At 39.9% G+C, this 20,696-nt stretch overlaps 1 protein-coding gene across 4 annotated transcripts in view; it reads left to right on the top strand.

The window, feature by feature from the left end:
- The first annotated feature begins 2,727 nt into the window (after window positions 1-2,727).
- The window catches only part of LOC134639102 (GDNF family receptor alpha-2-like), a 65,683-nt gene continuing 47,714 nt past the window's right edge, over window positions 2,728-20,696 (top strand). For all 4 annotated transcript variants that reach the window (XM_063490150.1, XM_063490149.1, XM_063490151.1 and 1 more), the window contains exons 1-3: window positions 2,728-3,357; window positions 4,612-4,968; window positions 19,121-19,207. In XM_063490150.1, the coding sequence (XP_063346220.1) occupies window positions 3,306-3,357; window positions 4,612-4,968; window positions 19,121-19,207 (496 nt within the window). In that variant the 5' untranslated portion in view covers window positions 2,728-3,305. The remainder of the gene's footprint in view (window positions 3,358-4,611; window positions 4,969-19,120; window positions 19,208-20,696) is intronic.

Consider the following 20,696-nt stretch of genomic DNA (forward strand, 5'->3'; position numbering starts at 1 on the left):
TATGAACTATACAAATTTTCCCTTTGACTAAAATCGACTTTTAGTCAAGAGTTTTGCAAAGGTAATTTGCAACAACAGGTCCCAACCTTAAATAATTTATGGCTGTATGGTACACACAAGCAGAGGTTTCATCTTCAGTGTCTCTTATTTCACCAAGTGGAATAAGATAGGATGGGATAAAGCCATAGTTTGCTGTTTGAAATAATTTAACACAGGGAATTGAAATCACTTACATTTTTGTCATGTTCCCCCGCTCAGCTGCAGCTGTGTCTTTTAATAAGCATGCTGTACATGTCTCCCAAGATACACATTAATTAGCCTATAATTCCTAATCTAATCAGTCATGCTTAACCTTTTCGAGTGCCTGCCTGTGTGCGTGCGTGCAAGTGTGAGCATAAGAGATGCTCAACTTTATTAGTACTCACTCCACCGGCAGTGACCAGCAGAGAGTGATCCAGCGACCTTTGCACTCAAATGAATCTTGGGTTAACTGTTTCATTAACCAAAAACGCAGCTGAAGCAAATCTTCATCCAGTTTACCAAATGACAAAGACAAAGTCATCATCATGGCTCATTCAAGGTACAATATAGATAACACTTTGGTGGTCAAATGTGCCAGATTCATGTGGGTAGAGCCCAACAGTCATTAGGAGAAAACTAAACATGATAAACAAACATGCTAGCATTCAAGTTTGTCTTCCCTGCTGTCAAGGTGACAGCTTTCAACTCTCTGAGCTCTTATTTGACCCACGAGAGTAAGCACTAACTCACTCTGAACCCCCTTGCTGTCTCACTAAGCACAAGTTATTGCCTTAACTTTGAGTGTTATCTGTATCATTATTTCATATCCCATGAATTCATAACGATATCATCTATATTCACCATATTAGAGACACTTCTAAATGACAGGGAATGATTTCCCTCAGTAGTGAGAACCATGTCTACTATATCCAGATTTGTCATTCTCCATCTTCACAGTCTTGAAACGTGTTGTGGGAGCCCAGTTATTTGACATATAGATTACGCACATCTCTGCATGCATCTGTCTACATGCTCTCTCGCTCTGCACTGCATATAAGTATGAGCCTATTTATAAAAGATAGCACAATTATAGACGCATGCAATTGTGTAAAAAAAACGCGATAAAATTTCAAATGCCTTATGAAGTCAGAATGGAGCAATTAAATACCCCTAGAGGAGCTGAATCATGCAATGTCAAGAAGAAGAAGAAAAAAAGAAAGCGAGGGGAGGATTTATCCACATTGCACTATTGTGGATAGACATAACATGAAGCCTCAATAAGACTTCACGTTTGTTTTTTATTCAGTACATCCACTGCTAATGCTTCTTTCTTGATTTCATGCCTTTTTTGTTTTATTATAAATGCCTTCTTCCTCGCGAGCCTGCTACTCAAGCAACTGTAGCCTTCATCCAGTTTATGCATGCGATCTTTGGTGAGAAATCACTGTTTGCTTCTCTGCTAAAATAAAGGGATGAAATTGCTCTGGTATTTGAAATAGATGCACGAAAGGCAAAAGGTTGCCATTTTCTGGTGAAATATACACTTCCACTTAAAAAACATTTGAGGAATAGTCTCCAGCAGCCACTGCAGCTCTAATTCAGGACAGTTTCTGGATACTCATGATGGTGGATGATGCTTTACAGTGTCCTCATAATGACAGCGACTTCATACTCGAGAGATGAGAATAAGCCCGGGCCGATATAGGCAGAATGAGGCTGATGTTGCCATTATAACGGCAAGCTGTTTTCCCTCTTGGATGAAAGCCTGGGCTGACAGTCAGACATCATTATGAGCCAGTGGCCTTGCAGTTTGTCACTGTCACAACCTCTAAATAGAGACTTTGTTTTCAAGATTTGTAAAGATTTATGACATTATGGGCACTATTTAGGCGATGATGCACAACAAAGTCATTTTATTTAATGTGAAGCCACTTTGTAAAATGGCAGATTCTGCTGCTTGTGGGCTTAGCTATTTCCTCAGAGCATAACTATAATACGAGACATTGTGGTTATTTTCCCTTTCAAATCTTTCTCCGGAAAAAACCCAGATATGGTGTGAAGTGTTGAAATGAATGGCGACATTCTCATCATCATTGCAGCGTCCACCTTTTGATCCCAAATCCTAAAAATCAGACCTCAAATTTCTGTGGTTTGTAGAACCCAAGCCTAGATGTCAGCCAAAAAAATGAATTGGCCTGGTGACCTTGCAAAAATTCTTGAATAAAAGATTCCCTGTGTGCTGGCTGCCTTACTGTGATTGAAAAAAGCCAAGGTATTTATTATTCCTTCATAATTCTTTCCTTGATCAGTTGCAGTTGTGGCCTCGCTTCCCTTCAGCTGCACATTGAACAGAACTGTAAAGAATCTCTTATGGAAAAAAAGATGGTATTCATGTAAGAGGGATATTATGAAACACATTCATTGTTGCATTAAAAGCATACGCTTTTAAACACTGGGGCCTGTAGCACCACGTGGAATCAAAGACATACCACACAGCTCAGGTGAGGTCCCTATAATTTCACATACCGTGGACCAGAGGTTAAAGGAATATTGATGATTGCTCTGTGGGATAACATTAATTATGGTCCTCTATGACCGCGTGCCTTCCAGTGAAAGCACTCACCAGCAGCGCCCTCTGCTGGCCCACGGGAGCCCCCGCTTTATAAAGTGCTGCGATGCCTCGACACGCATGCAGTCAGTGGAAAAGAAGCGTTCCCTCCCTTCTTGAGCGCGCAGCTTTTTGAGGGAACCACCGGTGAGGGGGGAAAAACCAGTCAGCGTTTTGTAGCACTTTCAGATGAGTTCTTCTGCCTCCTTAGAGATACTGACATAGCTATCACAGACCGCTTTGCGCCAGTTTAAGGACTGTTTTAGGGACAATTTGTCTACAAGGGCCAACTGGAGCGGGCAGCTCTTATAATGCGGAGAGATCAAGTCTCAGTAGTTTGTCGGTATGAACGCAGCGCAGACGGACCCTGAGTAACTGCTCTTACGGATTGACTGCTTGTTTGATTGCCATTTGATCTTTTTTTCCCAGTGTCAAGGAATTTTTTCCTTTGTCGTGATTAGTCCATTATTAAGATATAAAATTAAATTGTGGATTACTTTTTTGGGGATTCGAGGATATTTTCGGAGCTGCATGTTTCTTTTAAAATTTGAATGAGGGTTTTTTACAGTTATCCTGCGCCTGGGTCACGGATCCGGAGAGGGGAATTAATCCTTGAAAAGGTGGAAATATTCGTGTAATTCTAGCACAACTCATCCTTCTTGCGGCTGAGTCCAAAATGAAGTCTGTCACTGTGTGGATGTGCGTCTGCACCCTTGTTCTGCTCCCAGGTAAGAAGTTCCATTTGAGAATCCCTCTCAGCCGTGCACATTAGGACATTAGTGATGATGTACAAACTGTGGCAGGGATTTTCTGTTATTTTACCACTTTAAAAAAATAATAATACTACTGGAGTTGTTGTAGAACAGCAGGTAATCCCCTCTTTAAAAATAAAAATAAAGATGAATTATATTGGGTTTGATTTTGATTAGACTATGTTCGATTTTCACCCAAAGCTACAAACCGAACTTGGTCTATGCGAGTGAGTCGTTTGCAGCCCACATAACACACTCACAGCTTCCACAGTGAAAGAAGAGCTCATTATTGTAACGAGAAAACACAGCTTTCAGTCAGCCAAAAATATTGCACAAGAATAATATATATATATATTATTTTTGCTAGTTGGTTGAACATGACGGAATCCACCACCAACACCACCACCACCACCACAAATCGTCATCACCATCATTATGATCACACTAGCATTTTCAGTATGTTCCCCCAAACGCATGCATTCGCATTTAAATGACATACCTGACGGGCTGACTGACAGCCCCACAATAATTTAACGTTTAACTTTATGTAAGTCTTTTCTGACCCGCTGCTCTCCGGCTGATGTTGTTCTTCCCCTGATCTAAATGCACAACATCCCCACAAGGGGTCTCTCTTGTCATTTCACCAGAACTCTGTGTACTTAGCTTCGTGTGTGAAGGTGCGTTTCAATCTCAAACTCTTGTCAAATGGCAACACTGGAGTCTTGCTCTGTGGATTACTGTTTACTCTGTGTAAGCTCATTTTCTGCTCACCTAGATGCAAATTAAGCGTAGTCCTTGGCATGATATAATTAGATATTATTCAGTGATCGGATATTCCTTTGGTTAGATTTAATAAGAATCTGAGTCTAGTTCTTTTTTGCTGCATTAAATGCACCAAAAATCTGTCTCGGTAAGCACCTAAATAACCCGCTATAAAGTAAACGAGACATAGCAAAACACTGCATGGAGGAGTGTATGAGCAATGTGCACCGGAGGAATAACTAACTGGCTTGCTAAAAGATGCCTGGGCAGGTATGGGCCTATAATAGGCTGCAAATCTGGTTGGTTCCCACATACAACTTGTTGCATAAATGGAACAGAGGATAAAGCATGAAGATAGATAGACAGATACTAGCACACATAAAACACTAAACCCCCAAACATTAATTTGCAGTTTCCCGGTCACCATTCACTTTTTACCACCACATATTTTTCTTTCTCTCCACATAGATGAGGCAGCAGGTTCCTGGGGTGTTCCCTCGGCTTTGCCCGTGTCTTTGGCTAACAGTGCTCCAGGATCTTCAAGCATCAAATCTGGGCCTGGAGCTCAGCCAGAATGGGTGAACTGCATCGAGGCAAGTGAAATGTGTAACCAGGACCCTCAGTGCAGCTCTTGGTACCGAGTGATGCGCCAGTGCCTTGTGGGCAAGGAGAAAGATGCCATGCTAGATAACAACAGGGAGTGCCAGGCTGCACTGGAAGTGCTGCTGGTTAGCCCTCTGTATAACTGCCGTTGCAAGAGGTCCTTGAAGACGGAGCAGCAGTGTCTACAGATCTACTGGTCTATAAACATGGGACGCAATGAAGGTAGGAGGCAGGTGCTTTCAAGGTCTCACAAAATTCATACTACCAAATTTTAACTGTACATTTTTAGAGTGAGCAATATAATAAAGGTCCACAGTGCCCCTCTTATCCCTCCTTCAGTTCTTTTGCGTGAGCTCTGTGGTCATGTACAGCAAGATGCAAGTAAAAGCAGCTGTTTATTATCCTGTGACAGATATGCAGCATACTTTCATTGATAGCTATATATGTGACTCACAGTCTAGAGGATTTGGACATTTATTTTTTTATGAATCTACTGACGTCGAGTACCAGTTAGTTTGTTTTCCGAGCAAAGACAAGAAGTAACCACACCCACTGTTGATGCCCTATTCCCCAGCGCCCTCTTACAGGGATACCCAGAAGCCCCTGATGAAAAATATATGCTTTCCTACTTTCCACACCCTCTCAGATGTAATGGAGCTATAATGGGATTACATTAGATGGACCTGTTATGGTAGACTTATTGGTTTTCACCTAAAGTGTTCCATTTTACCTTGTAATTACTTTACAATCATATAGCACAGTGGTCCTTATGTGTCCACTTTTGTGGGACATAAAATCACACTCAAAGGCTGATTTGTTGAAACCCTTTTTAAGACAAGCTTCCTGGATTTTGATTTGAGATATCCTAAACCTAAAGCTTTAAAGTTGTGATACACAGAAATAGAACATAGAAAAACAATCCACACCAGAATATAAAATTAGAGAGCCCTACCTACAACTTTCCCCTCTCAGGCCAACGCCAGTGTGATTGGACAAAATTAAAAAACATCACTTACATCACTTGAGACTCAAAGTACCAGAATGTCCTCCAGTTTACCCATTTTACTGCCATGTCTTAGCTCTTGTTTGGTCATTTTCCCTCTATACAATACTTTATATTACCTCAACAGATCTGATTTGAAGATTTCTGCAATTGGCCAAAGTTTACATACAGAATTAATTTCTTAAAACATAAGAAAAGAGGCCGGACGTGTGCAGAAGCTTAATACCCTCTCAGATTATATCAGTTACCATATTCTCAAAGTTTTGTATGTGCTTTTCTTGTCCAGTATCACTAAAAGCGTGTTTCCCATTCCACATCAAGGGTAAAAAGCACGCAAACCTTATATTAGGACAAATCTGTCTGCTGGAGATGCACCACCCTAGAGATCAGCCTAAAGGGGAACCCTAACCCAAGTGTGACATTTGTTAATACATGTGATCAAAGTCTATTTGGCAGATCCCAAGCGTCCATGTAAGCATGCAGCACATAACGTACTCAGCTGTTTTGACACGTGGGGTAATGGTGGAGACATTTCAAAGTCTCCGAGCTTTTTGGGCTTTTGTGTGGTGATCTGTGAAGTGATTCGCCAGGCTGACTACTCATAGCGCCAGTTACACTTCATCAGACTTGTGGCAGCAGAGGGTCCCTGACATGAGTTCAAGGGAAATGTGATGACATGGATGTTCCTCAGGCCCTGTGTCTCGCTTCCTGTCTTCTTCTCTTTTTCTAAATGTAATGATCTTTCTGTTCTCCTACTGCGCCTCATTTGTGCCCCCACCTTCTCCTTTCCCCAACAAATAGCCACACCAGTCAATGGGTTTGAATGCGTCATGTAAGTTGCCTGGGCTGTCAAGAATAGAGACCTCCCATGCCTCCAGTGTGTCCTTCATAAAGCATGTGCATCTGAAGAATACTTTCAGCGGTGTCCCATTTTGGCCCTGTCACCCTTAGAGATAAAACCTGCTTTAACACAAACAAAAAGCTCTTACAGTGCAGCTTTAATCTAATCACGATCCATTGTGCAGTCAAGCAGGCTTTTGTTAACTGGAAACAATCTGTGTACAACATCCATCTCTGGAAACAAACACGAAAAGCTGAATCCCAGCAGACCCTCATGAAGTGGTGCTAAACTACTTAAAAACTGTGTGGATAAAACAGGATGGTTTGATGTCATGTAGCTTATAGTGTTATGTAGCTTTGGAAAATTTCTTTGCTACATTAATACGGAGAGATAATTGGAGAAGAGAGAAACATCTGAATAGGATTCAAAGAAATGTAGCTAGACAAGGTCAAAGAATATGAATGGCCAACAGGAAGAGAGATGAGATTTTTAAAGTGCTGTGTAATTTCTACTGATGTGATGAGCATGGATACGGCATAGAGAATGTGTTTAATACTTTGTCAATACACAAAGGTCAATATATATATATTTATATCTCAGAAAGTGTAGGAATCCATAAAGAAATCTTATTGTAGCTAGAATTTGCTATGTTTTGCATGACCTGTGTTAGCCAGGGACATGAACCTGGCCTGCAGGCTTGAGAGCTAAACCATTTTGTCAGTGAAGAGAAAGCTGATGAGGACCAAGGATGGACTGGGATTGACACAACATCTTGCTCTCCTTTCACAAACCTCCCACAGATATTTCACTGCCTCAGGCAAGGTTAACCCACTATCCCAGCTTTCTGGGAGTAAAGACCTCTTCTCAATATATCATTGTAAATATATGCAGATATAATTTAAAATTAAATGTGTGGTCTTAAGTCACAAAAGACTGTTTCGTGATCCCAATATCTGACAGTGGTTTGATGCACAGCCTAGGATCTGTGACCCCCTACTTACTTTAGCCCTCCATACGAGTGTCTGTGAAGTAATTCCAGGGATGTATTTAGTTACATCTACAGTAAGTAGCTGTTTTGCAAAGGTTAACTTAGAACAAGGAGTTTTTTTCCTCTACTGCTCACCAGAATAAAACATTTGTAACCAAAAAGCATTTTGTTCACTCTGTTGAGTCAGTTGCATTTTCTAATGCTTGTAAATGCCTTGAAGGGAAATGTTTTATCTTTGTACTTTATAGATCATAGCAGTATTATTGCTTATCAGTTATATAAGTGAGTTGGTCTACCCTACCAACAGGTTCTCTGATATGGAACTGCTTGGAAAATGGGAAATAGGTGCTGGGATTTATTGAAACATGCAGACATACATGAAATACAGTGGCAAAAGCAGAGTTTTTACAATTCTAACAAGCTTGAAAGTCTATATTTGGTATGACCACCTTTATTTGTCAACACAGCCTGAACTCTCATAGGCAAGCTTTTTTTGTCATTTATTTCTTTAAGTAGTCTTCAGAAATAGATATCCTGGCTTCTTGAAGGACATTCACAGCTTTTTTGGATGTAGGTTGCATTTTGTTTCATTCTCTGTCAAGAGGATCCCATACTGCGTCAATAATGTTCAGATCCAGATTTTTGGGGAGGCCAATCCATGACTGATAGTGTTCACTTGTGAGTTTTTTTTCTGTGAAAGTATGTTTTTACTGCATTGACAGTATGTTTGGGATCTTTGACTCTCACTGTTGTAACTAACCCTAACCCGCACAACATGTCGATATATATGTCAGGTTTTTGGCTCTTTGGGAATCACTTTGTTGGTGTTAAAATACCAGAGCAATACCTACAAACCTGAGAAAATAGCTCAAAGAAGACATCATTTGTGCAGAGATCGTGTCCTTGTGCCAGAGAGGCTGACCAGACAGCAACCAACACTCAGGCCCAGCAAAAACATGTTAGCCAGGAAGGGCTTTACTCACTGTCCTTGATGGTTTGTTGCTAAAAGACTCCAGATTGGTCATCCCGACGGTCATGCCTGAGAAGCAGTATGGTGGCCAGGCATAAGCAGACAAATAGGTGAATTGGTGAGAAACAACGTGTCTCAAAGAACGTGTAACCCTAGTAGAGCTACTGATGCCCAGTGAGCTTCTAGACAGGCCATGGCAGAAAGTGGCTGGAGATTTGTTCAACTTGAATGGCAGCAACTATCTATTAGTGAGCCCATATACCCACACTTTTGGAGTTTTGGTATTTCCTTGTAGACTCTACTTGGAATATCAAGCAAACTACCTGGTTTGCATTTGTCTTACATTCTTAAAATCTACTAAAAATTGTTTTGTTTCACTCTCAGCTGTCAGTTAGTCCTCAGGAAACCATAAACCACCAAATGCAAATTTCAGTATCAAAGTCACAGAACCACTAAACTTATTAAAATTCAGCCTCTACAACACATGAATGTGTGGACAAAATTTAAGCATACACACACAAACACACAAATCGCTGATATGTGAAAAACCTTTTTGATGTGTGTGGAAAATATCTGTGTGTGTGAGAGAAAACAGACCTCAAACCACTGAAAGAAGCATGTCTGCAGACATAAAGATAATGAAGAGATGCTGCTGCTGGGAAAGTGTACGAAATAGATAAAAATCATTTCATCCATGCATATGTGTGTTACTGAGATGAAGACACAAACATGAGTGTTCGAGTGAACGTCTCTTTCTAGAATGGCAGATTATGAAGTCAAAGAGAAAAAGACTTCAGCATGAAAACAGCCTGCCCAGCATCCACACTTTTGAAACTCTGTAATCTATTAAATGTGTGTGCTGCGACGTTATTTCGCAGGCAAAGACATACTTTTGAAATTGCACTTACATCTTAAAGCATTTTCATGCTTTTCATGTTTTGGTTATTAAATGTGAATGTTTACCTCTTTACTTTTAAAGAAAGATAGGCCATTGTAACACTTGAGATCAAAGCTGGGCCGTATGCAGCTACCTTGGATCTAAATGGACAGAGATCAGGTTAAAGAAGTCTGAATTCAATAGTCAGAAGATGCTTTGACTGAACTATATGAGGTCCAGTCATGCTTTATAATCTCATCGTTTTAGAAATCTCTATATGTAAGAATTTGTACCAATGTGAGACAAAATGGAGCTCAAACCACTGAAACCAACGTGTCTTCATACAGATAATGAAGACTAACGAAGAGACGATGAAAACATAACAAGATAAAATGGTGTGTTTTTATCTGTCCAGATACTTATGGCCTAAACTGTGTTTTGTGTGGATGGTTTACACGTATGTCTTAGATGGATTAACAATTATGGTAGCTACCTGTTAAGTCAATTGTTGAAAACAATGTAAAAAAGAAAAAGGTGTGTGAGAGTGTGCGCAGTCACTCACACACACACACACACACACACACACACACACACACACACACACACACACACACACACACACACACACAACAGACAAATATTCTGTTTTTTATTTGAGATTCCTGAGTTTAGACATTTAAAATCCATAATTCCACTCTTCAAGTGGTTAAATATGAGCTTTCAATATTCATTCAGATTTTTTGTCATTATTTTTGTCATTAGTCAGCTTTTTCTAATGTACGTTTAAAAGATATTCACCTACTTTCCAGCTTTGAAACTTCTTCTGTGTGAATTTTAACTTTCTAACTGTTAAGCACTTTGACTTTCAGGGGACTGATTCTGTGTATTTCAGCTCATTCTCTCATTAGCATTCTCTAATTTATTATGACTTTATTTTATTTTTATGGTGCACAGTGGCTGTGGTCCTTATGGCCAGTATTGGGTTACATCAAATGTAGTAGACTAATTTGCATTTAAGCTGATGATGCTTAGATTAATTCACTGAATTACACCCCTATGCCATCTGTATACAGTCTAGTGTAAAAATAATATACACTATACAGTGTAGGGAGTGGAAATCAGCCAAGATATACAGAATTTCTGTACTTTTGCAACCAAAATATAATTTTATGTCTGTCAAACTGTGTTATCTTTGACATTGATGTAGATTTAGGTAAAGAGATGGGAACAAATTGTGTGTTTTTGCGACAGGCTGCTAGTAATAAAGTGTCTAAAAACTGGTTCTTTGCTAAGTTATCTGTTGTGCGTAGACACAGCACTGCTTCATCGCATAAGTGAGGTGAGTTTTCTATGCTTCAGTGATTCATAGGTCAATGTCAAGTGGCTTAACAAACAAAAGAAAAAAAATATGCCTCTAAAAGTGTGTGTGTGTTTTCACCTCCCTGAGAAATTAGTATTGGCATCAGCATAAAGAATTTAGACCTCATTAATTACAACAACAGCATGCACTGATACATTGTGCTTATTTTCAACAAATCTCTTACAGTGCTGACAGTTTTGGGCTTTTACTGCTCTCTACATCTGGTTTCATAACTGCCTATCTCTTGTATTGAAGATTATTTTGTTTGACTACATTGGGCTGTTCATTAAACTCAAAAATCTTGTACAGTAAAGCTGCTGCAGATTCAGATATTAGATTTGTGATACATATTTAATAACTTCCAAAATGTATCAGGAAAATATAATTGCAAGACAGACTCATAGTGAAAGCGTGTTCACGACGGTTCCTAAAATTTTAGAAATTTTAGGACTTTAATTTCAGTAATCATATCATATTTAGGGAATAGCATAACTGGTCCTCAAACTTGACACAGTTATGTTGTTTCTTGTGTTACCTAAGTCCTTCAGTTATCTGTAAAATGTGCAGAGGCAAAGCCATCAAAAGACCTTGGTTTGTGTGGGAGAAAACAAGCTTCCCAACCAAGGTCACGTTTTTCATCACTGACAGTTGAAGCCATCAAATGTTGGTGCGGCTCTGAATCGTGGCAGAAATCCTGGAAATCCAGATGGTAGCCAGTGATAGTACTTTTTGTCTAATAAGTGTTACTGTGGGTGATATTTGATGCTTCTCCTCTGTTGTTCAAACACTCAAAAATATGTATCTGCGTGATGATGTTTTTTTTCTATAATAACGATGTAGACTCACTAACAAAGAAAAAAGAAAGAAAACACCAGCTGCTATGTTTTCACCTTGGATTCATTGAGGACAGTAAGGGAATATTGGATGTTTTCGTTTGTTTTTTTAGATAACCAGTAGCCGAGCAACAACAGTCAGTAAGTGTAATGTCTGGTTTGTGCTGTCACTTATTTCAGACTGATGATGGGGTTCGTGCTTTAGCCCTCAGTGTTAAACTGTGCGACATCCACCCTTTCGCACTTCTCTCACATAGCTCTGTCAGCCTTAAAACTGAAAATGTCAACGTATTTGACACTATACCCAGAGACTTTAAAGTTAAACATTGACCGAGTCAAACCCAGACTCACCATAAGATAGCCTGACGGAAAGGCCGTCAAGCTGAAGTATGTTCTGTGTCCATGAGATGTGACTGTAAATTACAATCCAAGTGAGTGTGACCAGTGTTTCAAAGTTGACAATGCGTGATAAAAAAGTGCGCCGAGGCTGAGAAAACATACAAAGCGCCTCGACAAAGTGACAACAATATGATTCATAACTGTCATCTAGTGCTGCTTGATGTGTCTTCTTGAAATATCAGCAAGCTGACACATCTCAGCAGGTGTTTAACTACACTTCTGAAACATTTTACATTTCACACCATGTCCTTACCCTTGTGAATGTGGTGGAATAACAAGGCCATGAAGCTAGAATGTGAGGCCACATCTCCCATTATTCTAGTCTGCCTCCGTTTGTCTTAAAATCTTGAAAATCTTTTTTAATCATCGGTGGTAGGGTAAATGGTGTCATGTTAATTGTGTTTTCTCACAGAAGATGGCAGCTGAATTCAATGCGTCAGTGCAACTGTCCTTAATGGATAATGGATGGATTCTGCTCTGAATGGGCCCGTGTCAGTGCAAGGCAAGTGAATCTGTGCAGGACTCTTGAATCCATAAAAGAAGTAATTAAGAAAGAATTGTTGGCTGCTACACAGGGGAATATTGCATAGGTGGCTCTCAATTATGCTCCGGGGCTCGTGTGAATATTGCACAATTGAAGATTTAAACAATAAGTTCCATACCTCTAACATACACATTTTTTCCCCAGCCTGAGCTGTGAAATCACACCCTGGCCCTCAAAGCAGGAACCTTTGTGAATATCATTCATAGCAATTTAATTAGCTAACTTTCTCTTCAGTGAGAGGAAGGAGGGCTCCATTAGTTTGTTCCAGCTCATTGTGAGAGGAGTCTTTACATGAAATGACGAGAATGCCGCAATTTTGCGGAGTGATTTATTTTCTCCACTTTTATGAACGTCAGCATTGCAAAGGTCACTTGCTTAATATGTCGCTACATCATTCTAATGCCACAGGGCGGCCCCTAATGCTGCGGGACGTTACACGAAATGGACAGTGTGAGAATGCCGTGGACATCATGATAGACTTCGGTGGTGAAGAGGAGTAATGGAGAGAGCAAGAGAAAAGACAGGAGGCGAGGGCAAGAAGCGAGGACGGGATGGTAGATAAATAATGAGGGGGCAAGGAAACTTAAGAGAGAGACGGAGAAGGAGTGAGAAGAAGAGAGAGAGCGTCATGGAGGGTGCTACAGGAGGAAGGGGGGTGGCGGTTGCAAAGGTACACAGTATTCCTGGGTGAAACCATCATTACTATGAGCAATGGTAGCAGTCACTGGCCATTACCTTAGCCATCCACTGTCATAAGCAGAACATTTTTCCAGCCTGCCCTGCATGTCAGGGTATACGGCGAGCAGGCTCTTGCATGCTGAATGTGTCCTCTTTGCTTTCTCCCTCCCTGAGCTGGAGACCCGTACGGTACTCACTAGGTAGCCGCTTCATCATCAGAGGAAGGGACCTGTCGATAGATCCTGTGTGTGATCAATACGGTCTTTCACAGCTTCCCCTCCTTGTCCTTTTCATCCTTCCTTCTCCCCTACCATCTTTCATCCCCAAATGTGAAAGGGATCAGTAAAATAGGATGACAAAACAGGCACTGTTTGTCCTGGTAAATCTGTCTAATGATTTTCTATACTGTAAGGTGAACTGGCCGAAAATTACTCCCATTCACTTTGAGCCTAGTATAGAGTGTGACAGTGCAGCTGAAATGAGGGCCGGGTAGTGGGGTTTAGATTAGCCTTTTATAGCGGAGTGAGTTCTCTAGGTTCTCTATCAGAGGCGGGAGTGAGTGGCGGGGCTTTCTGCTCTTTGAATACTGTCATGATGTGGGCATTAAGACTCACTCCTGCAGAAAGGTTCACAGAGGTGCTGAATGAATGCGCATCATAGAAGTCAACTACGAGGCGCGGTGGCCTCTTTTTCTCTCTATCGCTCGCCTTTAACTCTGCTCATAAAATAGCTACTTGCGTTTTTCCCTCTATCTTCCATATAGAGGAATTTAAAGCAGAAGAAACGAGTCGTATGTTTTATATAGCCATACCTTACTTAATAACCAGATTGTCTATACAGCAGCTCTAAATATCTTTACAGTGAGTATTTATGTTGCTTCATATTGAGTACTTAAGTCTTACTATTGTAAATTTGGAACTTGTATCACCTACAAAGTGTGTGAAAGAATTAGTCACTGTTTTTCCGTATCAATATTCAACATTTAGCACCTAGCACCAAGCATAGTGATAATTTAGGTAAGTGAGAGTGAAACGCTTTTTTTTTATTAACATTGCATTCACATAGCCAAAGGGAAGACTGAAAAAATTCAGCATTCATTTTTTTTCTCTTTTTTTTTAGCTGTATTTGCCCAACACGCCACGCTGGATTGAAATTGTGACTTGAAATATTATTCTGAGCTAATCCAATATTCTATTTGTATGGTTTGAAATTGAGTTTAAAATGTCAATATAACTTCAAACGCTGAGCTGTTAACAGAATATACCCTTCAACTTGTGGTTTGTTAAGTGCAATTTAAAAAAAAAATGCGTTTGTGGTACAACTTGTCTTTGTGGAGATGAACACATAATAGGAGGAAATATTAATGCATTTTATTATAATGTGATTAAAAAAAGTGTTTTTTCTTATTAATTTATAAAAGTGTTCTCTAAGATATGAAAGGAGCCCAGGCTGGCACGCCTAAACTTCACAGACAGCTCATTTACAAACTTTTCCAGCTCTGACAGCAGAGGCTTGGTTACATGCAAGCTGAGCGTGTGCAGCAGCCTGCAGAGCTCTGTAGAAGACGTCCAGCTGTGCTCCAGGCCGTGCCAAGCTTTGTTTGCAATTAGTCTAAGATATAGTTTTGTTGCATATTCTTATTATATGAGTGGGAGATAATATGTGTGCAGTGTAAATGGGTGTTTCCTGCAACACAAACAGAGAACAAGGTGAATGAATATTAAACTGATGGACAATAACTAAAGGGAAACTATTAAAAACAGATGGCAAACGACAGACATGTAAAGCTGACTTTGCTTCTAGCCATAAACCATTTGCCAAGATTGTCACGAAAAAACCATAGGATAGTTTCCACCTTAGGAGTTCAACTTCATTGATAATGCATATGAAAAGAAAGAGTGATGGTACCTAATAGCTTTGTAAGACCCCTTATGGCAGCTAACAGCCCTGTGAACCCACCGGAAGGCATTATTTTTCTCATGCTGTAACTAGGGAAGGGCTGATTGTCTTTCTGAGCTGTTCGGTCATGCTCCATACTGTCAGAGCAAATGAAGTCAAACGGAGGCTTAATTACAGCGATAACTTGTTGCCCTGCGGCTAAAAAACATCTGATCACTAAACAGCTGGGAAGAATTTTCTATTACTTGATGAATGCGTAATTGGGTCCAGGGTGACTGTCAAAGAGCAGTTTTCTTTAAGTACAACAAGGCCTCCTGCTGTGGGATTTCTCAGTCCTAAGGGTGTGTGTGAGATTATAGTGTGTTTTGCAGTTTTATGATTTAGTATGGCTTGTACCATCCATTAGCTACAGCTACTGTTGTGGCTTCACATTATTCTTCCACCAAGGCAAAAGCTGAGGTGGATGTATGCGATCAGAGCCATCTTTCTGTCTGTTTGTTCCTAGTAAGATTACACAAACCTGTCAAAGTGAATTTAATGAGCCATGAAGGTAGAGCATAAGCCAAAGAGGATCCTACTAAATTTAGGCGTAGATTCAGATCGCTTTTAAAAATGCACAATAGGGTATTGACCTTGGTGGATCTTGATCTTTGTGAGCGCCCTTCTAGTTGTTTATAGGATCAGTACAGTACACACTGTACGGACACACTCTGTAAAATTTAACGTGCCTAAAATGGCTTGACTCTCGGCTGCCTGTGAAGCTTTCCTACAGTGTAAGAAGCTGCCTGAACAAAATAGTAAGCAACCTAATAACAAGTTGTTTTGCTTGTGGCAAAAGATAGGACATGCCTTTTTCCATTTGGCTCTGTTCAGTACAAACTGTTCTTGGTCCACTGAAAGACGAAGCATTCAATTTTTCTGTACATTATTTCCTTCTTTTTTCTTCTTTTTTTTAAATGCACAATAGCGGTAGGTGCTGCTAAAAAAAACATGGAAGGGTGGTAAAGGTGGCTGTTTGCTGTGTAGGTGGTAGTCTTGAACTCTTGAAAGGCTTCAGAGCATTATAGCTTTTGAAGGTAATTGTTGTAATTAGACATACTGCGAGATCTCAAGTTCTGGAACCTCTCGAGTCCTTCTGTCTTGATAGAAATGTAAGGACAAGCATGAACAGAGTTGTGAGTGATGCAACTGTGGATAAAAAACACCATACAGTACATCAGAAAACAGAACTTAGAGTTCTCTATCTCCATGTTATCTATCTATCTATCTATCTATCTATCTATCTACCTACCTACCTACCTACATACCTACTTACCTTTCTATCTTAGAGTGAATATGTGTTTCTGTATGGACACTTTGAGGATTTAGGTAGTTTAGTCTTTCAAAGGGTTTTCTGCCCCCGATTGTGTTGCTTCTTTCTTCCTCTGCAATTTTGTGCATCTTTTCTTTTTTATTCTTTGTGTCCCTTTGTGTCCTTTGTGTTTCTTTCTCTCAAACAAATGTGAGATCCTGAACTGAGCAACATGTCAATAGCTGTGTGTGCTCAAAAAGTGGCCAGCTGAGCTACTCTTTTTTCTTATGATTGCCAGTTCTGATGAAGAGGGGTCATGCAGACGTATATAAATGGTAAATGGCCTGTATTTATATAGCGCTTTTCTAGTCCCTAAGGACCCCAAAGCGCTTTACATATCCAGTCATCCACCCATTCACACACACATTCACACACTGGTGATGGCAAGCTACGTTGTAGCCACAGCTGCCCTGGGGCGCACTGACAGAGGCGAGGCTGCCGGACACTGGCGCCACCGGGCCCTCTGACCACCACCAGTAGGCAACGGGTGAAGTGTCTTGCCCAAGGACACAACGACTGAGACTGTCCAAGCCGGGGCTCGAACCGGCAACCTTCCGATTACAAGGCGAACTCCCAACTCTTGAGCCACAATCGCCCACAATAGAAAGCAATGACTGCAGATATGCACTGGTCTGAGTCGGGGTGATCTTTAATCTGCAGAAAAATGGAGAAAAAAATCCCATTAGTAATTCAGCTTTTCCCTGTTATTAAAATTTAGCTACTCTGTGTGCATGTGCACATATTTTTGCTAAGGGGTGAGGGTTTAACAAATTTATCTTTCGTGCCAATGATCACAAAGCCAGTGTTACCATGGTTGTATTGCTGTCTGCTGATTATTATTATCCAACAATTCATACAGTTTCTTGACCATTGTCTTCCACTTATCCAAGTGAGGGGTTTGGAGCCTATCACAGCTGTTACAGGGTTAGAGGTGGTTTATGCCTTGGACAGGATGTCAGTCCATCACAGTGCTAACACAGAGAGAAAGACAACCGTTCACACTCACATTTACACCTACGACCAATTTAAAATGTTGAAATTTTTAATGTCTTTGGACTAAATATCTACTCCAAAGACTCCAGAGTCCAGACAGGTCCAAGGCAGCCAGCAGATTTGAGGAAAGGACCTTCTCACTGTGAGGCAACAGTGATAAACACTGTGTCACTTTACCTTCTGGTTACCATCATTTGAATTATTGCTTATTGCTATTATAATTTGCTGTGCAAAGAAGACATAAATACCTCAGTATTAGCAATAATATGGCATACAGGCATACACGCACACACACAGCTTTCTACAATAGTCTTACCTATTATCACAGCAGTTAGCTGAAAGCATTTTTTCAGATTGCATCACATTTTTCTGAAATGCTCGAAGAGCGTGCTGATAAACAAAATGCAGCATATCTATTGATTGGATCTACTGATTGGTTGTCCTAGAAGCGTAGTCTTTTACCAACAGGTTACGGATTTTCTCATTTGTAGCAGCGGGCCCCCAAGCCTTCCTCATAACACCCTCACTGTGTTTCTGTTAGGATCCGAATGCAAAGCTATTACACACTGGAGGGTTTGTCTCAATCACACTGAATGGCTATGAATTTTAAATGTGGGATTAGGGCCTACAGAGAAGCAGGCACATGGGAGAGACTCAGTCAGTTGAGTGCTAATTTTATTTTTTATTTATTTATTTTCATAAAAACAGCTCAGACAACACATTGTTAACAGGAAAGATGCATTGCTTATGCTTTAGTCCTTCAGCTGCTCCCCCAAATCAAACCAAAGCAGGCACAAATGCTCCACAAGCAAAGAATTTGATGATGACAAACATCTCTTTTCCTGTCGTGGAGAATCAGAAAATATATTAAGTAAAAATTAAAACAGCAACAGATGCATTCTTGCAAGAGAACTGTCCTTTATTGCAGAGGAGCTGAAGCACTGAGCCACCCCCACAGGGGAATGACCAAAGAAAAAGACCTTTTTTCTTTTATACAATATTCAAAACGAGTAAACATTCTTGGAGCTTGGAAGCAATTTCTCATTATCTTATGATATTTACTGCACATCAATTTCCCTTATCTTAGAGATTCTCAGAAATGGAAACATATTCTTGGCAGTTGGACGCAGTAACATTTTCTTTCATTAACTCTCTTTAAGCATAGTCCGTTGGGTTGAAGTGACCGAGGAAGGAATATGCTCGTTTCCTGTTATTCCCCTAACTGAATTCCTTCCCCAAATTATTTTAGCACATCCACAAACAGAATATGAAAATATGACCATACATGGAAAAGATGAGTATTGAGAAACATAATCATTGGTGAGGATGAAAAACGTGTAAAACAGTTGTTGGTCAAAAATATATTGCTCAAGGATAATGCTACATTTAAATCAAAGCCATGCTTTCAAATATCTCTTAAAATCAAATCAAAAGAGTTTATTGTTAGTGTTTCTTTGTGTGAGTCAGTAAAGTTTGAGATATGGATTGAATCTTGCTTTATTTTGTGTATATTCTGTGTTATTGGGGGTAAGATGAATTCCTATGTATTGTATATTTTCTGATGATTCAGTTAAGTGTAGAGCTGTGGTCTTTTTGAGCAATAACTAATCTTTTTTTTCATCCTTACTGTTGTTTTAGATGAAGACATGGAAGACTTATCTCCATATGAACCTGTTGCACCCAACTGGCACCCTGACACAAGCCGTTTGGCTTCCATCTCTTCAGGTATCACAGCATTGATCTTAACAAAATGATGAATTTGTAATAATGCCCAGATTTAAAATTTCTTAGGGGATTTTGATTTCTAATTTTTTTAAGTGTTAACATGCCAGGTTTGTTGATTATGATTTTGATTATGATTATGATGATGGCATATGGCAACAAAAATCTACTTTTCTTTAACCCAAAATATTATTTTTTACACTAAAAGAATTTACTAAACTAAACTAAACAGCTCCCGAAATGCAGTAAGTTGCACGATCTTCTCTTACTTAAACAACTAAAAACTGTAATACTGGAGTTTCTGTACACCCATCATTACCTAACAAAAGCACTGTATATGCAATAGATATGTACAACAAAACTAATGTCAGCTACATCAGTTACATCATTTTCCAGTATGTTTCTAACTTCACCAGGCACACAATTCTTCTGTATTTACTTGTTTCTATAATTTTCCTTCTACTTTTATTTGATCCTTGATCCTTTGCTCATACCGAGGCTGCTAGCTTCTGGCTGGCTCTGAGCGCTGGATAGCTTTAGCCACTTTTCCTTTGTTAGCGTCTTTAAAATGTCCATTCTAGATCAGGTTGATTTAAGTCTTTTTAGGTTTGTTGTTACAAATGTTTTACTGGTGGTCTCTTCACAGTTTACTTGGTGAACTTTGTGCTCACAAGTATTTATTACTGTTGGTGTGCATGTTGCGCATGCAAGAAAGAGACTGGCTCATAACTGGACATACGTGAGCCACCTGTCCTGGCTGAGAATGCAGAACACTGAATGATTGTGGTTCCTGATTGGTCTCTAATAATAATACTGAAAATGTTAGGTTAATAGCTGTTTTGGAGAGAACGCAATATAAGTTAAATAGGGCCTAAAAAATGTGAACTTTGTGCTCACAAGTATTTATTAGTGTTGGTGTGCATGTTGCGCATGCAAGAAAGAGACTGCCTCATAACTGGACATACGTGAGCCACCTGTCCTGGCTGAGAATGCAGAACACTGAATGATTGTGGTTCCTGATTGGTCTCTAATAATAATACTGAAAATGTTAGGTTAATAGCTGTTTTGGAGAGAACGCAATATAAGTTAAATAGGGCCTAAAAAATGTGCAGTGGGCTAATCGTTCCTCATTGGCCATCTACCAGTTACCTGTCCTTGCCTTTGGATAAATTGGGTGCTTATTGTTTAATCTGTCCAGCATACAGTGGTTTTTTTGGCCGTGTGTGCTAAAGTATACACTTTCAGTGCACCACCCCACAGCTATTGATTGTGCGTTCAGTTTGATTTCCTCTTTGGTTTACTAATTAAACAGCCTGGCCCTCAACAGAAGAGCTTTAGCTTCTCTAATGCACTAGTTACTATGGCCACTCTATCAGTAATCAGTGCAGATCTTAAAAGACACCGATATAATAATAAATGCATTGCAGAGAAGCATGCATTAGTATAGACGTCACTGGACACAAAAGGATTTCTGTTTAATGCTGGAGCTATA

The sequence above is a fragment of the Pelmatolapia mariae genome, linkage group LG12 (assembly GCF_036321145.2).
Source record: "Pelmatolapia mariae isolate MD_Pm_ZW linkage group LG12, Pm_UMD_F_2, whole genome shotgun sequence".
Taxonomy (NCBI): Eukaryota; Metazoa; Chordata; class Actinopteri; order Cichliformes; family Cichlidae; genus Pelmatolapia; species Pelmatolapia mariae.